The sequence below is a fragment of the Spermophilus citellus genome, assembly GCF_964194105.1.
Source record: "Spermophilus citellus genome assembly, chromosome: 11".
Lineage (NCBI taxonomy): Eukaryota > Metazoa > Chordata > Mammalia > Rodentia > Sciuridae > Spermophilus > Spermophilus citellus.
In genome coordinates, this window is record NC_138192.1 from 106,867,117 (window position 1) to 106,885,874 (window position 18,758).

Genomic DNA, 18,758 nt, shown 5'->3' on the forward strand with positions numbered 1-18,758 from the left:
ACCTCTTGGATTTCAAAAATCAGTAACTTCTTGCCCAAGCTCCCTCCTGTACTGCTAACCTCTGTCCCCTTGGTCACTTCCTCAGATATTTACTTACATTTACTTGATGTTATTCGTCATCAATCTTTCCCTCATTATAAAAAAAAAAACACAAACTAAAATTTACCATGTGCTGTTCTAAGTGCTTTTCATGTGCTTGTGTCATGAAGCACTCCCAATGTGTTTTGCAGATGAGGACAATACATCAGAGAAAGTGAAATGGCTTGCCTAGGATCACACAACTTATGAATAACAGAATCAAGTTGAGAACCAAGGAAGTCTTTCCCCGGAGTATAGAGCCTTCACCAGCTCCTACTATTCTACCTGTCACCAGATCTCTGTCTCTTCAACTCTGCCCTCCTTCTATTCACCCACTTCTTCAGGGTACGCCCTCCATTCAGTAATATTTAATGTGCACCCATGGAGCGGGCATGCTGTGCTTAGGGTTAGGGTTTCAGGAGTTAAGGATGTGGATGCCGGAGCACAGTCTAGAGGTGTCAAGCAGGAGGTCATGGCGATGGAGAGTGGGGAGCAGGCAGTGCTCCCTAGGTCCTCCCTAGGCAAGGGTTGGGGGAGGGGTAGATTTCCTCAATGTCATCCTTCCTAGGGGAGTGCTGGTAGGCCAGGGAAACAGTACACTCTGAACAGCAGATGTACAGTCTACTAGCTGGAAGACTGAACAAATCATTTGAGCTCTCTTTTAAGTCCTGTTAAAAACAAAATAAAATAAAAATGGATAACAGAGTGGCTCTCCAAACAGCTGTCCTTATCTTTCTTCCTTGATTATTTACAGTCAACTTCAAGGTTCCATTCTATGCTGGTAACTCCCCCTCTGTCTCTTCAGCTTGGGTCTTTTTTTTTTTTTTAATATTTTTTAGACATTGATGAACCTTTATTTTATTCATTTATTTATATGCGGTGTTGAGAATCGAACCCAGTGCCTCACACATGCTAGGCAAGTGCTCCGCTGAGCCACAATTCCAGCCCATTGGGTCTTTCTTATGAGCCCTCAAGTTGGCCATCTGCACGTGGGCCCTGCTGCCAACCCAAACTTTGTATAGCTGCAACGCACTGCCTGGAGTTACTGCTGCCCACCTCCGTCGCTAAAACTGCCATTCTTCCAGAAATCCAGGGATGAAAATTCTTCTAATATCTCCTCTCCCCCGACATCTAATATCAGTCTATTTTCAAGTCCTTTTGAAATCTCCTTTCCTTTACACTTTTACTAAATACGTTTGACTTCCTCATTTACCTATCCTAACTTGTCCCAATGCAATGGGAACTCAGCTTCCTAAATCGTGATGCCAGGTCAGTCATCCTGAATCACAGGATGGCCCCTCCTGGCCCCCCACGAGCTCTGCGCGGGCTCTCTCCCATTCTCTTCTCCCCACAGTCCCGAGGTATCCTGACTGCTTATGCTGTCCTCTGCTTGCGGATCCTGTTCTCCATTTCTGAAAGTCCAACTTCGAATGCTCCGTTCCGACATTTCTCCAGAAATTTTCCCCAGTCTTTTGGTTGGCAGCCACCTCCCGACAGGGGCAGCACTGTCACTCCTCTGAACGCCTAACTAGTTCTGCAGCTTATGTGCTTTCATGCATCTTTTCTCTCCCACTGCAAAGTCTTTGTATGTAGATTCCAACTGTGACTCATTCCCATGTGTCTCACTGTTCCCAACACAAATGCTCAAAAATATAAAGTGTTTAAAATGTAAGACCGGAAAGACAGAAGATTGGGAAAATGGAATAGAAATAGCAATAGCATACTACTGACAGAAATTTCAGAATGCCAACATTAGGCATCCCTCTCCATCACAGGGATTTTAAAAGAAGGAAAATAACTGACTATTGTCACATCATGTTAACAAGGAATTTTTCAGAACAGTACCATGAAAGGGACAAAATATCACTTTAGTGTTCAGAACCACATATTGCTGAGGTACAAATTAATGCAAATAAGGATTTTAAACAACACGTGCTTTTCTTTTTTGGCAGTATGGGGGACTGAACCCAGAGCCCTGTGCATGCTGATTTAAGTGCTATACCATTGAGCTACATCCCCAGCCCTTGAAAGAATTATTGTTCATCTAAATGAAGCAAAGGGAAGATCAAAGAGGTAGAGATGAGCTGAAGAATACATTAATAAAAATATATTCTCTAATTTTTGCCATTACATGGCAATCCATGGAATCTCAAAATCACACCTTTAAAGATGTTGTGTCAAACTGGGTGCTGTGGCACCTACCTGTAATCCCAGCAGGATGGCAAGTTCGTGGCCAGGCTGGGAAACTTAGGGAAACCCTGTCTCAAAATAAAAAATAAGAGCTCGGATGTACCTTGGTGGTAGAACAAACCTGTGTTCAATCCTGAGGTCCAAAAAAAAAAAAAAAAAAAAAAATTGTACTGATAGTAGCCATAGGAGGCAAGCCTATTTTTTTAAAAAACAAGAATTTAGCCAGCTAAATATCAAGAGTTTGCATGAATATTTAGAAAAGCATCCTTAAGTAGAAAATAACAGAAATTTAAAATCAACTACCATATAATTGAAGATACAAACAGATCAATTTTGAGCATAATTCTCCAGACCTTGTCAGTTCCAAAAGAGAAATGGATGGACATACTTTTGTTAATGTTAGCTGTTTTACTATAACTGTGGAGATATGCTTCTAGTCTCAAAATGTTCATTTCTTATGTTGGGGATGTAGCTCAGTGCTATAGAACACTTCTCTAGTGTGAGCCAAAGCCACAGTTTGATCCCCAGGCTCACACAAGAAAAAAAAAAAAAAAAAAGTTCATTTCTTTAATGGAAGGGAAGTAAGATTTTAGAATCCATCTCAAACATGCCTGGATTAGAGACCAAAGAAAATGAAAACAAATCCAAATGCCACACCTATACCTATCAACCCCCAAACACAAATAGTGCAACTCAATAAATGGAGCATTTGGTTACGTGGTTATTAATTTGGGAATTTTGTCCTAACTTTTATGTGTACTGCAAAACAGTTTACACTAAATCTTCCCTCAGCAAATAAGATAGTATAGGAAATAAAAAAATTCCAATCTACAAAAAAAATAACCAATTCAATTCCACAATGAAATAAGGCAGGCCCTTGGCAATGCTTTAAAGAAATGAGTATTTCAGGGGTCACAGTGGTGCAAGCCTGTTATACCATTTATTTGGGAGGCTGAGGTCAATAGCAAATCCCAGGCCAGCCTGGGCAACTCAATTAGTCCCTGTCTCAAAACAAAAAATACAGGCTGAGGATGCAGCTCAGTGGTAGAACATCTGCCATGCATGCTAAAGGCCCTGGATTCAATCCCAGCACTGTGAAAGTAAACAAATTTTAAAGTGAATAAATAGGCTGGGGATGTACTCAATGGTAAAGTTCTCCCAGGTTCACTCCCCAGTACAGAGAAAAAAAAAAAAAAGTGTTTTTTTTTTGTTGTTGTTTTGCAATGCTGGGGATCAACCCAGGGCCTTGAACATGCTAGGCAAGCACTCTACTACTGCGCCACACCCACAGCCCCTGTTTTTGTTTTTTTTTTTTTAACTTTGGTTACATAGCATGAAATTTTTGTGTTCATGAAGAGATAAGGGGCTTCTGAGGAAGTCAAATAGAAACTGGTTTGTAAGACCTCCATTACAGCAGATAACAATTTCAAATGCAACTTCTGGTTGAACTTCAAGGTTGGATACCATAATTATAAATCACCTTGGCTAAAATTTAATTGATCGACAGCTATTACTATTTTAAATCACCGTCAGTCTGACCCTAAAGACCATGAATATATCTCCCAAGAGTTGCTGCTAAAACTTAAGAATTGAAAAATACTACATTTAATAACAAAGGGGAATTTCAAAAAAAACCTTCCTTAGATTAGCAGCTTCATCAACATCCAAGCTAAGAAAATTATACTAAAACCAAGGGTACTTCACAGCAAGATTTATTAATACATCCAAAAGAAAGAAAGAAAAATCATTTTGTCACACTATATACAGATAATACATACAGTGTTTTATACACATATTACATCAGTTTTTACACAAGAAAAATATACATAAAAATGTAAACTTTTGTATACAAAAACCCTTAAACAAATTAAACAAGGACCAGATAACAAAAGGAGACCAATCCATTATTATTTCATCAAATTTTTAAAACAGTAATACAGTACATTCATTGAGATATATATGGAAAATGTGAGCCATCTCTTCTTGTTTAAAGGGAAATTACAAACCCCAAACCCATCATCTCCCAAAATGTGTTCTCTGCCAGCAACACTACCCTCTATGCCACAGACATGCCTTTCTAACCCACATAGGCCCCACCAAAACCTACCACCTCCTGTCTTCCTTCTGCGGTCTGCAGAAATGAGTGGCTCCCAGTTTTTGTGCATATGACCAAGCTTGTAGCCACACCATTAACTCAAACACAGAGGAGAAGATTCTTGGTTCGTAAATTCCCTTTAAGCACTTTTTTTGTTTGTTTTCTACATATTTTTAATGTATGGCATATTAAACATACTTGTGTGCCAAGGTGAATGAGAACACTGAAAAAGAAGGGCTTAGAGAACTGCTAGTCCTTGCTACCGTGCAGTTACTTTGTTAGAAGAGATTTTAAAACCGTCCAACCTGTCATTCACTGGTTTCTAATCAGCCACCTCACCTTTGATTTCCCACTGCAACTTGGTTTCAACTTCGGCTTCAGTACTGTAGTTAGTGCCAAGAGGCTTTTTGTTAAAGGCTGCTTCTGATATCAAGTTCCAGCTAAGATACTCTGTAAAATCATTCCAACCCCAACCTCTCCATTTAGTCTTCCCGGGTTCCCATACTCTATTTTTACCCCCTCTAACATCTTACAGTTTAGGATTGTCCATCTACCTTCCTCTCTCTACATATTCTTGAGATGTAATCTGCTACCAACTCATCAGGAAATAAAATAATATTCAACAGCTAATTTTTTTTCCTTTATGTTCTTGCATTCAGTGTGTCAAGCTGATCTACCTGAAGCTGTGGGGAATAAAAATTAAATGACAAACACATGCAACTTGGAGTTCTTTGGGTTTTTTTTTTTTTTTTTTTTAAGAAAATGATTGGGAAGACCTTTAACTAAATAAATGCAAAATGTGCTTAAGACAGCTTCCCGAGAGAGAGCTGTCTTCTTTCAAAGTTGAATTTTGAACAAGGCAGAATAACAACTAGGTGATATATTTCCCTGCAGCGAGAGAGTAGTTAACTTCCCTCCAGGCAAAATGATCTCAATGATCATCATTTATTAATGAAAGGAAGAGGCAAACTGGTGAATTAAGTTGATCTAGAAGATAGTGGATGACACACACTAATGGAAATATTAGGATTGTTTTATAACTGAAACAAACAGGCTGTGCTGTGGTACATCTCCATCTCAGAGAGGAAAAAATGCACAAAGTTCTTCAAGTGAATCTTGTCTTTCATGGGATAGATGGCATTTTTTAAAACGGTCTCCCTTTCAGTTAAACAAACATAACAATACAAGGAAAAGGAAGATAAATAAATAATGTGTGGATGTCTTTAGATGAGACTTTTAAATGTTCTTTAAATAATTTTTGATAATGTATTTTAAATCATACATACAACTGCCATTGCAGCGACAATATTCCAGTAGGGGCAGCATTTTGCTAAATGTAAAAGATTGCCATTTAAAACTCATACATATACATGTGTATATACAGTTATATCAACACTATTCATATACATATATATCTAGAGAGCAACATTTCATTGCCTTTGAATATCTATACGTCCACTCCCACATACTGTGTGAGTATTAACAAAGTGTATGTACACATGCTCCAACATGTATATATACACTTTTGTCTGTGTGTGCATAAGAGATTTAAAGGCACAATATATAGGGATGCGAGTTTTCTAGAGAGCTGCAGCAAAGTTAAAACAGAATGTCACACTGTGAGATAAGTCAAAAGGAAATATGGCAGAATTAATTAAAGCAGTTTCAACATGAGTAAAATGAGTTACAGAATTCAAGAGGCTTACATGTGATTTTGTATGCTTTCCTTTAAAATGCAAATGGTAAATTTATAATTCAATCACAAAGTAAATCAAACTATTTGCTAACAGTAAATCAAAATACTTATGTGTTTTTTTCAAAGTAAGTTAAATAACCAGAAATTATCTAGGTAAAACTTTCTAAATTAGTTTTGTTTGAATGTTGCCTTTTTTTTTCCTGTTTTTGAGACAAAGATGACTACCAATTCTCAAGAGTACTGTAGAAAATACTTCTATCTTCTGGGAAAATTCAGAAATAAATATCTTTAAAAGAAACAACTGAGAAGTTAATGAAATATGTTTAAGTCAAATGCTTCTAGCTGGAAAGGACATAACTATAGAGGAAAAAAAATGATGTGTGATTTTGCTTTTCACTCATGAGAGATTAACTAGCAGAAGGTAGGGACGATAAAGAGAGTGGAACTGTGAGTAAAAATAGTTAGACATCATTTCTGACAGCCTTAAGTAAGACTACAATCCAAAGGACTTGCATTTTAGTATGCTCAGATGACGTACTCTAGGTTACCTCCTCTGGCTTACAGAATAATCCAGAATTTTCTGTAGATGTATAATCCTGCTTAACAAAGGCTGTTACCTATTATACACACACTTTTTTTTTAGGGAAATATATGTATATAGCTTTATCTATACACACACATATACATACGTGTATATATAGATTTATACAAATGTATAAATAAACATAATACTTTTCAGTCTTTCCATTGACAAGGCAAATTCACATTCAGCAAAGTGCCACCACATCCCATATACACATCTCTGTACAGATATACACAAAAGGGTCTGTCTTTACCCTTCAATCAGGGGGAATTTATTCTAGCAAATTCCATTAACCAGCAACTGAAGGGAGAAATGGCACCAATACAAACTCCCTTCTTTCATTTGCATGCATATGTACAAGAAATGCAGATTTTTAAAATCCAAAAGCAAGAGCGAATGGAACTATGAGATGCTACAAAAATAACGATACAACTGTAAAAGAACAACATATAAAGCTTTCCTAGGTCTTAACTGTATCCAAGAGGAAGTCAATGAAGCTTCAAGGAGGACTACAAATGTGGATGCGGTATCAGAAGTTGTTTTGACATATCTCAAAGCACATGATTTTTTAATATTAAAAGTAAGTATGACTGGGACACTTAATAACTCTAATTTTGACTATTTTATATCACCAGATACTCCAGTAAAGAGTGTATAGCAAAATGATAACTAAAACTCAAAGGAATGTTTTTTAATTCCACACCAATTAGGTAAAAGTCAAGGGTAGCATAATTTTTCCTACAGCAAAAAGATGGGGCTCTCTAACTTTCTAATTAATGGTACAACTGAATAAATTTTTTAAAAATGCTTTGGAAATAACTGAAATCACCCCAGCTTTGAAATATGCATGGTGAAATGATCCCAACAACTCCCCTTCAAAAAAATTCTTTATAAAAGGCCTTAATTTTTAACGTCAATGATCAATAATATTTTATTACTCAGAATATTAAGAAAACTATTATTAACATAAAAGAGGTTCAACAGATCTCTGGTCCCATCACCCCAATAGATAAACACAGATCCTGTCTGGGTCTGTCTGTCTATCTGTCTCTCCCTCTCTTGCTTTTGTTAAAAAATGAGAGGCTGGTCTTAGAATCTGCTGTTTCTCATGTCACTTAAAAAAACATAAGTTAATCCAAAAGTTAAAATAAAACGTACATGATATCAGAGCTTGCCTTTTAACATAATATAACATAATGAAGAATTTGGTATATTTATACAACAGAGACAATGAGAAAGTTAACTCTTAACATCCTCAACTAAATAAATCATATTTCTACAATACATTCGGTTACCTTTCTCTATTTGTACATTAGCACACATTCATCTCTCTCACACACGTGCCCCAATGAATATTTTTGCATGTGTGTAAAAACATACATGCACACAAGTAATTTAATTCTATTTTTAAGTCACAGTGGGAATTCCTTAATGAGGAGGGATAAAAAAGTTCCTGAATAAGACACTGAGAACATCTAGACTTATTTTCTCTATTTTACTTCCCAACTTACAGAATAAACTGTAAATTAAAGAATAAATCCATAGGAAATAAAAGAGGTCTTAAAACTTAGTTTACAAATTCCAGCTACAGTAGTTGGAGTTTTACTTGATCTATGTATTTCTATTTACCCTGTAACTAAGCTTCTAGCCATCTTAAGTGTAAACCACAGATCATTTACTAAAGAACATGATTCTCAACAGTTCTATGAACAATAATAAATGGTCTAAAGGTGTTCTACATTTTGAGGCCCCAGGATATCCTTTTTATTTTATATATCTGCAAGGTAGCAAAGGATAGCTATACACCTTGACACGGCAGAAATCCAGTGTAAAAAGGTGCTTACTAGTTTGTCAAAAGAAAAAAAAAAGCTCATATAATTTTTTTTAGCTATTAAACACATAGGCAACATAATTCATTACACTCAATACAGCTTTAGTATAAAACTTATAATTTATGAGGTGATGTTAATAGCATAAATTAATATACCTTTTCTCTTAAAATCTACAATAAGTATTCTGAAAGCTCATGGGGGAAGGAAATTTTTAAATAAAAGTTTTAAAGCTGTGCATGATGGGAAAGGATTCTGTATGCTGAAGCTGAGATGAGAGCCTGAAGTAGAAAGGAAAGAAGTCCTAGGCGAAACACCGTGGGCTACTAAACCAAAATGTTTTCTCTTTCTTGCGCTCTCTTCAATGATGAGTCACCTTTAGTTTCTTTTAAAATTGTTTTCTTATTTTTAAAAACTGCCCTAATTTCCACAAGGAATCCCTGAGACATACTCAATACTATACAGTGAAAAGAACTGCCACTGTTGAGAGGAACTGATTCAACCCTTCCAAACAGATGAAACAATGTCAGCAAGTGTCAAGCTTTTCTTCATTTCAACACTAATCCGTTGGAGCCAACTGTACCTTAACGATGCAGGTTGGAGTCATTTCAGGGCAAATCAGTCTATTCCCCAAGTAAAAGCAAAGGCGTGACATTTAGCTGCATTGGAGCCTTCTGCACTGCATGTTGAAAACTTTTCCATGGGGAACTTTGGGTGCATATAGAGCTTACTTCAGTGGTCCCCAGCTTAAGAAAAACAAACAAACAAAAACAACAACAACAAAAAAAAAGTGAAAGAAGAGGATTCTATTACTCTTCGGCCAAGATCAGTACAGAGTATGTGTGCACGTGCATACTTTAGTACCGGGGATGGGCAGAGGCAAGCAGGCAGAAGGGAAGAAGGAAAGCTGTGCTGCCCAATACTGCTTACTAGGAGTTCATATTTTTCTCTAATGGGACTGTGTCACACTAAGCTTTAGATCACCCAAAACTCTGCTCTTCAAACTATCCAGACACTCCTGATATTCAGGAACTTGGAGTAAAGAAAGTCACACCAAATTTGCTCTCTGTCTGAAATGACACATCTTTTCTTAATCCTGTATCAAAGCACAGAGAGAAAAGTTAACAAAAAAAACAATCAATTGGAGTGAAAAAAAGGCTTCCTAAGTTTAAACCACATTGCAGCTTTAATTAATGCTGGTTATCAAAGAGACACAACTATTCATATATGCTTATATTTTCCATTCTAACCACTGGTCAATGGAAAATGCTTAGCAGATTATCAATACATGTTCTTCACAGGTATTTAAAATTTTACTTTAATTTACAAAATATGATTTTGGCTCACTCTATAATATGATATAGGAAAGCTTATAAAGGCCAAGATATTAAGGAATCATCAAATTGTTTCACTTTTGTATAGAACATTAGTGAAGATTCAGTCATTTTCAATTTATTGAGGGGGAAAATTTTAAAAAAAAATTAATTGTAGACGGACATGATATTTGCCTATTTGTTATTCTTTATAATTTATTTATTTTTATGTGGTGCTGAGGACCGAACCCAGTGCCTCATACTTGCAAGGTAAACACTCTACCACTGAGCTACAACCCCAGTCCTAGATGTTTATTCTTGAATTAATATATACACATGTGTATATCTGCATAAACCATGTGTATATACATGTATACACATACATATGGGTATATATGTTTATATCCCCCTAGAAATATACTTTCTGTCAGGAAAAAATCTTTAGAACAATGTAGGTTTTGGTGATAAAACAGATACAAATGAAGTATGATTAAATTTTTTTCCAAGAAATCCTCTAAATTGCCTCATTAAGCTGGAGAATTCTGTTGACCATTTAGCAGACCACTCTATTCAATCATTCTCTATTTGACAGATTAAGAACAGAATTTAATAGAATTTTAAAAGAAAGGATGAAGAAACTGAAAACTAGACACATAAAAATTTTTAATGAATTTTAAAACGCTTAAATAGTTAGTTTAGTGTTAATATCCTCATCTTTTTGAGATACCAATCCATAACATTTTGAACTAAATTTTTTAAAAGAAGGAATAACCTCATACAGATATTGCTGATGAAGCTGATCAACCATCACTAGCCTCCCATGGTGTAGGGCACAGAAGGGATCCCAGGCAGGATCAGCAAACCAACAGAAAGGGATTTAGGCCTGTGTGCTCAAATTCTAATGCCAATTTATAAAAATTCCATGCTATAGGTCAATGGAAATGTAACTTCTTCCATATAGGATGAGCCTGGGATGGACAGGGGCACCTGTGTGTAGCTTGGACACAGTTTCCTTCCTGATCCAAGAACTGCCTTTGCCACTGTGGATTGTAATCATGTTTTGAGGACAAGCCCTGATAAGGAAAAGTTTTAGTGTTAGTCAAGAAAATGGTGATCTCTAACTTCAGCTGAGAGATTGGGCTTCTTTAAGAAATAAATCTTATAAATAGTATTTGGCAAAGATAAAGTATTAGCTTTCTTTAATCTCAAGCCACTAAAGACAATAACACCAATTTTAATGAAAATAAAATAAAAAGTCACTTTCCAACTTTATCTCCATACCTACCTATTTGCTTCTCATTACATTATAATCTTCTCATAGAGGGACACTAGACACAGCACACACTGCCTGCCAACATGAAATTGCTCAGGAAGTCATTTATAAAGTAGGCATATTACACACGGTAGGTTTACTAGAGAAAATAATCCTTTGCTGTGTAAGCTATGTGACAATAATTAGAAAAATTTTCCATTGCATAGTCTGTCACTTGGTGGGTAAAGTATAATTGCTATTCACTGTCCTGAATTGTTGACTAGCTACATAACCTACAGAGATATGAACATTGCTAAGCCATTTTTACACAGGAAAAAACAACGTCTTAAGTACTTTTATTAAAATAATATTAACAGTTAAAGGAGAGAAAGCCCGTCTTTTCTTCAGATGCTATAGATCACAGTCATAAGTATCAGATCCTCAGAGCACAGAACACATCCATTAACTGCAGCAACTTTGAAAATTAAATCACAGTAACACAAGCTAACTGGCCTTTATAAATGGTCCCAAAGAACTGCAGAAACAGAGTGAATCTTCTGCCACCGTATCTCATACGTTGAATACTAGAATAAAAGCTAGTTTCTACCTAAATAGGACCTTATATAAAACTTGTTTTTGATTCCAGTATTGCCTTATGATAACACAAATGTTATTTTAAAAGACACCAATTTTAAAAGACACTTCATTTCTTTTTTTGCATATTAATAGCAAGCCTACTAATAATAGGACTAGAACTGCTCTGAAAACTAGAATAAAACATAATGGATATCTCTGGGCTTATAGATGTTCTTCTCTCTTCACAAGAAACAGCAAAGCAAATTGCAAGCTTGGATATTTGTTTTGAAGTAGATGAAAAGAGGAAAAGTTTGTTTTTGCTAATTATTCAACCCTACACTGGTACTTTCTAAAAGTGCCCTTTCCTCAGCTATCATGGTGGGCATCTAAAGTGAATTTCCTCAATGTTTTTGGTGTGAAGCTGTAACTGGCAACATTCCTGATCATTTTCATGCCTCCCAACTAGAAAGCAGAGAAGGGCTTTTAAATGCACATAAAACAGAAAATGGCAAACAATAAAATGTGCAACTTACTGCAAACTCAGTTTTGATAACTGAAGATTTTTAAGCAGCTAATACAAGGGACAAATAGCCAGAAATAGTTCAAATTACCTACCCATGACCTGCCCTTTGCTGTCAAGAAGGGCTAATAAAAAGTCCATATGCTACTGCGCTACATACCTTTAGATAGTACACAATGGAGACAAAATGAAATTGATGGGAATTCAGTGTTACCTAATGATGATGACAATGGGATGTGAAAATAGCACAGCAAACTAAATGATACTTGAGCAGAGGTAACTACTAATATTTCATTACAGTGCACTAAAGTAAAAAAGCTTACTGACACAGGTTCACAGGTGAGAAATATGCAAATTATGTGTTCTCACCACTAAGAATAGAAATTTATGGTGATACCAAATATAATTTTGCTTTGAGACATAACTTATAATTTGGAAATTTTTCAATCTTCAAAAAAGGCAAAGCTATTAAAAATAAATCTTCCAATCAATTAACATGATTTAAAAAAAAAAGTAAATATATTACATAGATATTTTTGGCCCCCAAAGAAACGTCAATAAATACAAAATAGGGCATATCATGATTCCATACAGTCATGTGACATTTCCCCTCCATAATCCCAGGCACGTGGTATCTGCATAATGCCTGCTGATCACCATCATTCCTTTAAAAAGCAGAGAAAGAAAAGGTTCCAAAAGAAGGGCCTGGTTAGAACTAGCATGGCATAAAGAGAATACATATAGGAAATAGGAAAATATGTCCAAACTTTTACCTATTAGAAAGGAATTAAGATCAAATATTCCCTGATAAATGAATTATTGTACCACTTCACTAATAGATATGTTCTCTCTGCTCATCTTTTAAAAAATATATATGTAAATTAGGCTGGACTCAGGTATAAATAGCCAATGTATCTTAAGGGACAGTGAAACTTCTCAGCAAAATTGGAGTAGAGATGCTTTAAAATCTAGCTCCACCCTTCTCTGGGGCAGAGGGCAGGGAAGGCAGGCAAGAAGAAATCTCACATATTTATTTCATAGTCACCAACGTACTAAACTATCCAACATGATTTTTTTTACCCTAAAATCCTGATACTTAAAAAGAATTTCCCAAAACTTTTACCAAATTTACTTAAACCTAGATTTTTAAATTATTTTAAAAGTACCAAATGCAGGTAAAATGTATGTCTGATCTCCATATTCTGCTTTGAAAGAAATTTTAAAATGTGTATCCTTCAGTTATTACACATCACTTCACAACTGGTACACTGATTCTACAAGTGTCTTCAACATTTTACAAATCTTACCAAAGAATCACCACTGTAAACATGAAAAAGTCAAAAGCAAAAGATGGATCAAGAAGTTCACAGATTTCATCTTTCAAATCTATCTGACCTATCCTGCTTTTTCACATCAAGATATTTTCTTCAATGACATCTTGCAAAAGTGTCCCATGAGTGAGGGGTTAAAAACAAGTGCAGGTCTGAGAAGGCAAAATGGCCTCAGCAACCCCACAGTCACTCCAGGCAAGTCTTGCTTGACACCCGCCCCCGCCCTGCCCCCATCACTAATGTGAATTCAGCTTTTGGTGTCTCACTTCTTTATGGGCTAACATTTAGCAGAAAAGGGTTGTGCTATTCACATGGGCAGATCACCCCCCTCCCTATTCAAGAAACTTCAGTTAACTCAGTGGGACAGAATGACCAACCTTACTAGGATGTGAGATGTACAAAGGAGAAAAAGCCTTATACTCATTACAGGGGTTAAAAAGAAAAATTAACAACCCAATGGGACAGCTACTTCCTGCACTGCACAAAACACACACATGGGTGCACACACACTCACAGGTGGTCAAAAAACATTTTTTTTTCTTTTTAGTTAACCATGATCACAATTAGGAATGGCATCCTGGCCTCTGGGTGGTGTTTGGAAGCTGGTGTCGAGTCAGAGCCTTAACCTGCCTCTATACACCACCAGTTATCTCCTACACAGGAACTCACTTAATAGGATCATTCTATCTAGAACCACCTATGTAAAAACCTGGCTATAGAATGGAAAGCACTGATCTGAATACTAGGAAATAGTAAAGGGCACTGGTAATCTGAGGTATCTTCCACTTCTAGGACTTGCTGCTAAAAACCAATCCTATCCAGTCAATGTGCTGAACCACCAAGGAAATCACAGGGGTCGAGTGGACCTGCCAGGAGGGAATGAGCACCAGTGCTAAGGAGCACATGTGAACACTGCAGCAAGGTCCACTGTCTGGCCACCTGTTGAGCAGGGAAGGGGGTGCCCCTCTAATTCCCATCTGCTATTTTTAAGTCTTCTTTTGGAAAAGGGGGAAGGGGTGCTAAAGAGGAAACAAAGATAGAAAACATCGGGTTCCCCACCTGCCTGCAAACACACAGACACGCTCAGTTAGGGGAGGGAAAGGGAGAAGATGCATTATTGGTACTTGTAGCTGTGGCACCTGTTACTGTGAAGCCTGTAGGAGGGGCTATAGAGCTGTGGCTGGGCTGCAGGTCCTTAGGAATGCCACTGTGAGAACTCAGCTGGTGGCCGAAGGCTGCGCTGAACTGAGGGAGTTGCTGCTTGGGAGAGGTGGAGGCCATTAGTTCAGCAGAAGGCCCCATGCCACTGAAGCTGGTCTGCGGTAACCCCGGAAGCACACTGGAGCTGCTGGGGGTCACGGTGGCGAAGGCAGGCTGTGTGGTCTCTGAGTTCGAAGTGGTGGGTGGCGTGGATAGGGAAGTGGAAAGAAGATGTCCATCTGCGCCGAGAAGGTTGCTAAATGGAGAGGGATCTCCAAGGTTGACAGGGAGATTACCCCAGTGAGTTCTAGGGTTTACCACTCCTCCAAGTGGCACCTCAAGTTGGGTTGGGAGCAAGTGCTGCGCCATGATGGGTATCTCTGCTGAAAAGGTAGCTGCCATATTATCACCAGAGTAAGATGTCGTGTGGGGAGAGGTGATATGGTCACTGTAGGGAGACGGCACGTGCTCACTATCATAATGGCTTCCATGGGGCGAGGAGTGTGAATGATCACTGCTGTATTGCTGTCGTGAGGTGATTAGGTCGTCTGCCTTGCTCAGCAGCTGGGCAGGATGTGGCCTCTGGGAGGCATGGCTGCCATCATGAAGTCCATGAAACTGTCCTGGGAAGGCTCTCTCCCCAAGTGCACTCTGGCTGATCAGAGTGGCAGAAGTAAGGCCAACGTTGGCTGGGGCAGAGAACTGCCCCTGGATCTGCCCTGCCAGGGGTGTAGGTGGGTTAGACAAGGTAGCAGAACGGAGCAGGTTCTCGTCCAGCTCTAGACTAGAAAAATTATCATGTACTATTCGCCCATTCAATAGCTCCCCTAGGTCCGTGTTTACTTCTCGGCTCAAGGACTGGATTCCTGAAGCTCCAGTACCTGTGGAGAACACCCCTATTCCTCTATCTGACAACTCCTGGACTGGTACACCGTCTGACTGGGTAAGTACCCCAATGGTACTCAGGCACTCGAGAGAAGTTACGGCCTGCAGGGCCCGTTCAAGCTCCTCAGCCTCTTCGGTCGTCGGGAGGAGGTCTCCGTTCTTTCCTGAGTCAACAAAAGGCATTGAGAATAAGTAGGTCTCATCTATACCACAGCATTCATACATTTAAATTATTCAAAAAAAGTCCTTCTTGAAAAGGGGAGCTTCTAAGAACTGCATTGGAAGGAAAAAGTAAACTATTAATCTGCAGGATGGGTCTGAAAGGTCAGCTGCCCGAGAACTTGAATCTCAAAGGCCATCTTATCAGATGTTCAATTCTCAGGAACTCTGTTACCAATTTAAAAATCTTATAACCATTTGGTTGTACATGTTTTTATCTAAAATTATATTTATTATGATAGAAAACACAGGTTGCATAGAGCTACTGTTCCTTGCCTTGTCTATGCCCAGCTTCTTCCAGCTTGAGGGCAGACAGAAGACCAGAACACAGAAGCTCATGCATACATTTCAGCACAACACTAAACACTCAGTTCATTTTGGGGGTGTTTACCTAATCCTTCTCCCTCATTCTTTTTCCATTTCTAATTGATTTTCATTAAATGGAAGCACATGGACACACTTTGATTTCACTATCAATTTAAAAAATCTTATTGTTAGGAACTTGATTTATCACCATGAAAATATTCAATTTTTAGTGGGAAAAAATATCTTAATAGCATAAAAGTTTTCCCCTGAAAACACTGGGGAGTTGATGGGATTAAGCAAACTTTGTTTTAGAAAAGTTCACTTTAATTGAATTACAAGGTGGGATATTAAAACTGGGAAAGTTCTAAAAGACTTCAATAAACTTGTGATTTAAATGTCTGTGTTCAAAAAATTAAGTAAAATTACTCATTTTAAAGAAACAAAGTTATAAATCTAGCTATCAATATAAATCTACTAAACCTAAAATATGGTTAAACAAAATTACCTACTCTCCACTTCTGAAAAGGAGTGAAAACTTTGGCAGTGTTATATTTTCTGTCTATAGAGTGAAAAAATATTTTACTTGAGGAAAATTTCAGACACATCTCAAAACTATTTCTCTTCTTATAAACTCATTTTTTAAAGTCAGTTTCTTTAATTAAAACACTGACTATACCTTCAAAAAAATCAAAATCTTGTAAGTCATCAGGTAACCGTGGCAGGACGTCTGAAAAGTCCTCCTGGTTCAATTCCAAATCATGTGGAATGTCGGTGATCTCGTTGGCAATGTCATCCGGCAACTCATCAGCACTCAGCTCGGGTGTGGATGGGCTCCTAGGAAGACAGGGCATTTGGTGCCAGCACTCCCCCTTCACCTTCATACCAATGTCAACAATTCAAGTTTACCCCACATAAGAAGATGCTAACGTCTACACTTTTTTTTAATACATATATATTCAATGCAAACATGGGAAATCCTAATATAAACTGTCTCCTTCCTTCCTTTGTGAGAAGGAAATCAAAGCAGATACATTGCAAAAAGATATACCTTGCCATATACCGTCACATATTTCTTTAATCTTTACCCATAATTGAGATAAGAGAATTATTACTAGCTATATTTTTACTTCAGATTAGTAGAATGGATCACAATTGGGTATCAAGTATGTCTTAATATTTTGTAGTAGAATTTCAAATTTGGTCAGAGTAATAATTTTTTTTTTAAGAGAGAGTGAGAGAGGAGAGAGAGAGAGAGAGATTAATATTTATTTTTTAGTTCCCGGCAGACACAACATCTTTGTTGGTATGTGGTGCTGAGGATCGAACCCGGGCCGCACGCATGCCAGGCGAGTGCGCTACCGCTTGAGCCACATCCCCAGCCCTCAGAGTAATAATTTTAAAAATGAAGTACAACGCTGGGCATGGTAACCCATCCCTATAATTCTAGCCAATCATGAAGCTGAGTAAGGAGGATTGCAAGTTCAGCGTCAGCTTAGGCAACTTAGCAAGACCTATGAAAAATAAAATTTTACAAATAAGAGCTAGGGATGTAACTGCATGGTAGAGTGCCTGCCAAGCAAGCATGAGCCATTGTGTTTAACCCACAGTACCACAAAAGAGAAACAGGTAAAACTGAGAAACAGGTAAAACTGAAATGTAATAAAATGAAACAGAAGCTCTAGTTATCCTGTCAAAATGCCCAAAATTAATAATATGTCGTAATTCTGATGAAATATTTCTTATGTATATGGAATTTCTGTTAAAAAAAAATCTGAGTATTGGGCTGGGATGTAGCTCAGTGGAAAAGCGTTTACTTCACATTCTGAGTCCTGGGTTCAATCTCCAGTTCCAAAAAAAAAAAAAGACCAAAAAACAATTTCTGAGTGTATAATTAAATTCGCAATTTCAGCATCTGTTCTCTTTGCTATAATCTAAAGCTTTGATACTGATAAAATGTGCACTCCAAACTCAACCAGAATTAGTAAAATATATTCCTCAAAATGGCTAAGCTGAGGCTGGGGCCGGGGCCGTAGCTCAATGATAGAGCACTTGACTAGAGTACAGACTGACACACTGGATGGCTCTGTAGTTTAGTGCCAACATTTTGATACTCACACAGACAGATGTTCTGAGAACATTCAGAAAATAGGAAAAATAAGTCCTGACCACTACTCACCGGATCTGAGAGGCCTCCACTGGCAGTGAGACGCTGGTGGGCATGCTGAGGTTCCCTTGGGGGACTGCTGGGGGGATGGGCTTTTGGGGTCGACGAGGTCCACGCCTTCTCTTCTTCTTATGTTTTTTGGTAAGTGCAGGAGGCTTGGTTTTTTTCCTGGGTTTCCTCTGCTGCTGGTGCTGAACTTTACGGGAGTTATCTCCTCTCAAGAAATTATCCTTTGGAATAAACAAAAAAAAATTTATTATTTTTTTTAAACTGAGGACTACTCACTGATCAACCCTACCTCACCCTCTCTCCTGGTGTGCTACTCTACAGTAGGGTGACTACAGATAAAAATAATATTCTGTGCAGCTCAAAAAACTAGAATAATGACTCTGGAAGTTTTACCATAAAGATAGTTTAACCTGATTCAAACATCATATAATGTATACACGTATGGCAATATCATGTAAAATTTGTGATATTCCCAGGTGGCAGTTAAAACAAATTTAGTATTTAAACAATTG

At 37.6% G+C, this 18,758-nt stretch overlaps 1 protein-coding gene across 2 annotated transcripts in view; it reads right to left on the reverse strand.

Moving 5' to 3' along the window:
- Nucleotides 1-3,970: 3,970 nt before the first annotated feature.
- The window catches only part of INO80D (INO80 complex subunit D), a 77,212-nt gene continuing 62,424 nt past the window's right edge, over nucleotides 3,971-18,758 (reverse strand). Inside the window, exons 11-14 of one of the 2 annotated variants that reach the window (XM_081262099.1) lie at nucleotides 18,250-18,467; nucleotides 16,750-16,907; nucleotides 14,603-15,712; nucleotides 3,971-9,217 (exon numbers count right to left, since the gene is read on the reverse strand). In XM_081262099.1, coding sequence (XP_081118225.1) covers nucleotides 9,204-9,217; nucleotides 14,603-15,712; nucleotides 16,750-16,907; nucleotides 18,250-18,467 — 1,500 coding nt within the window. In that variant the 3' untranslated portion in view covers nucleotides 3,971-9,203. Of the gene's footprint in view, nucleotides 15,713-16,749; nucleotides 16,908-18,249; nucleotides 18,468-18,758 lie in introns of both variants that reach the window. The other variant, XM_081262098.1, reaches the window with a different exon arrangement.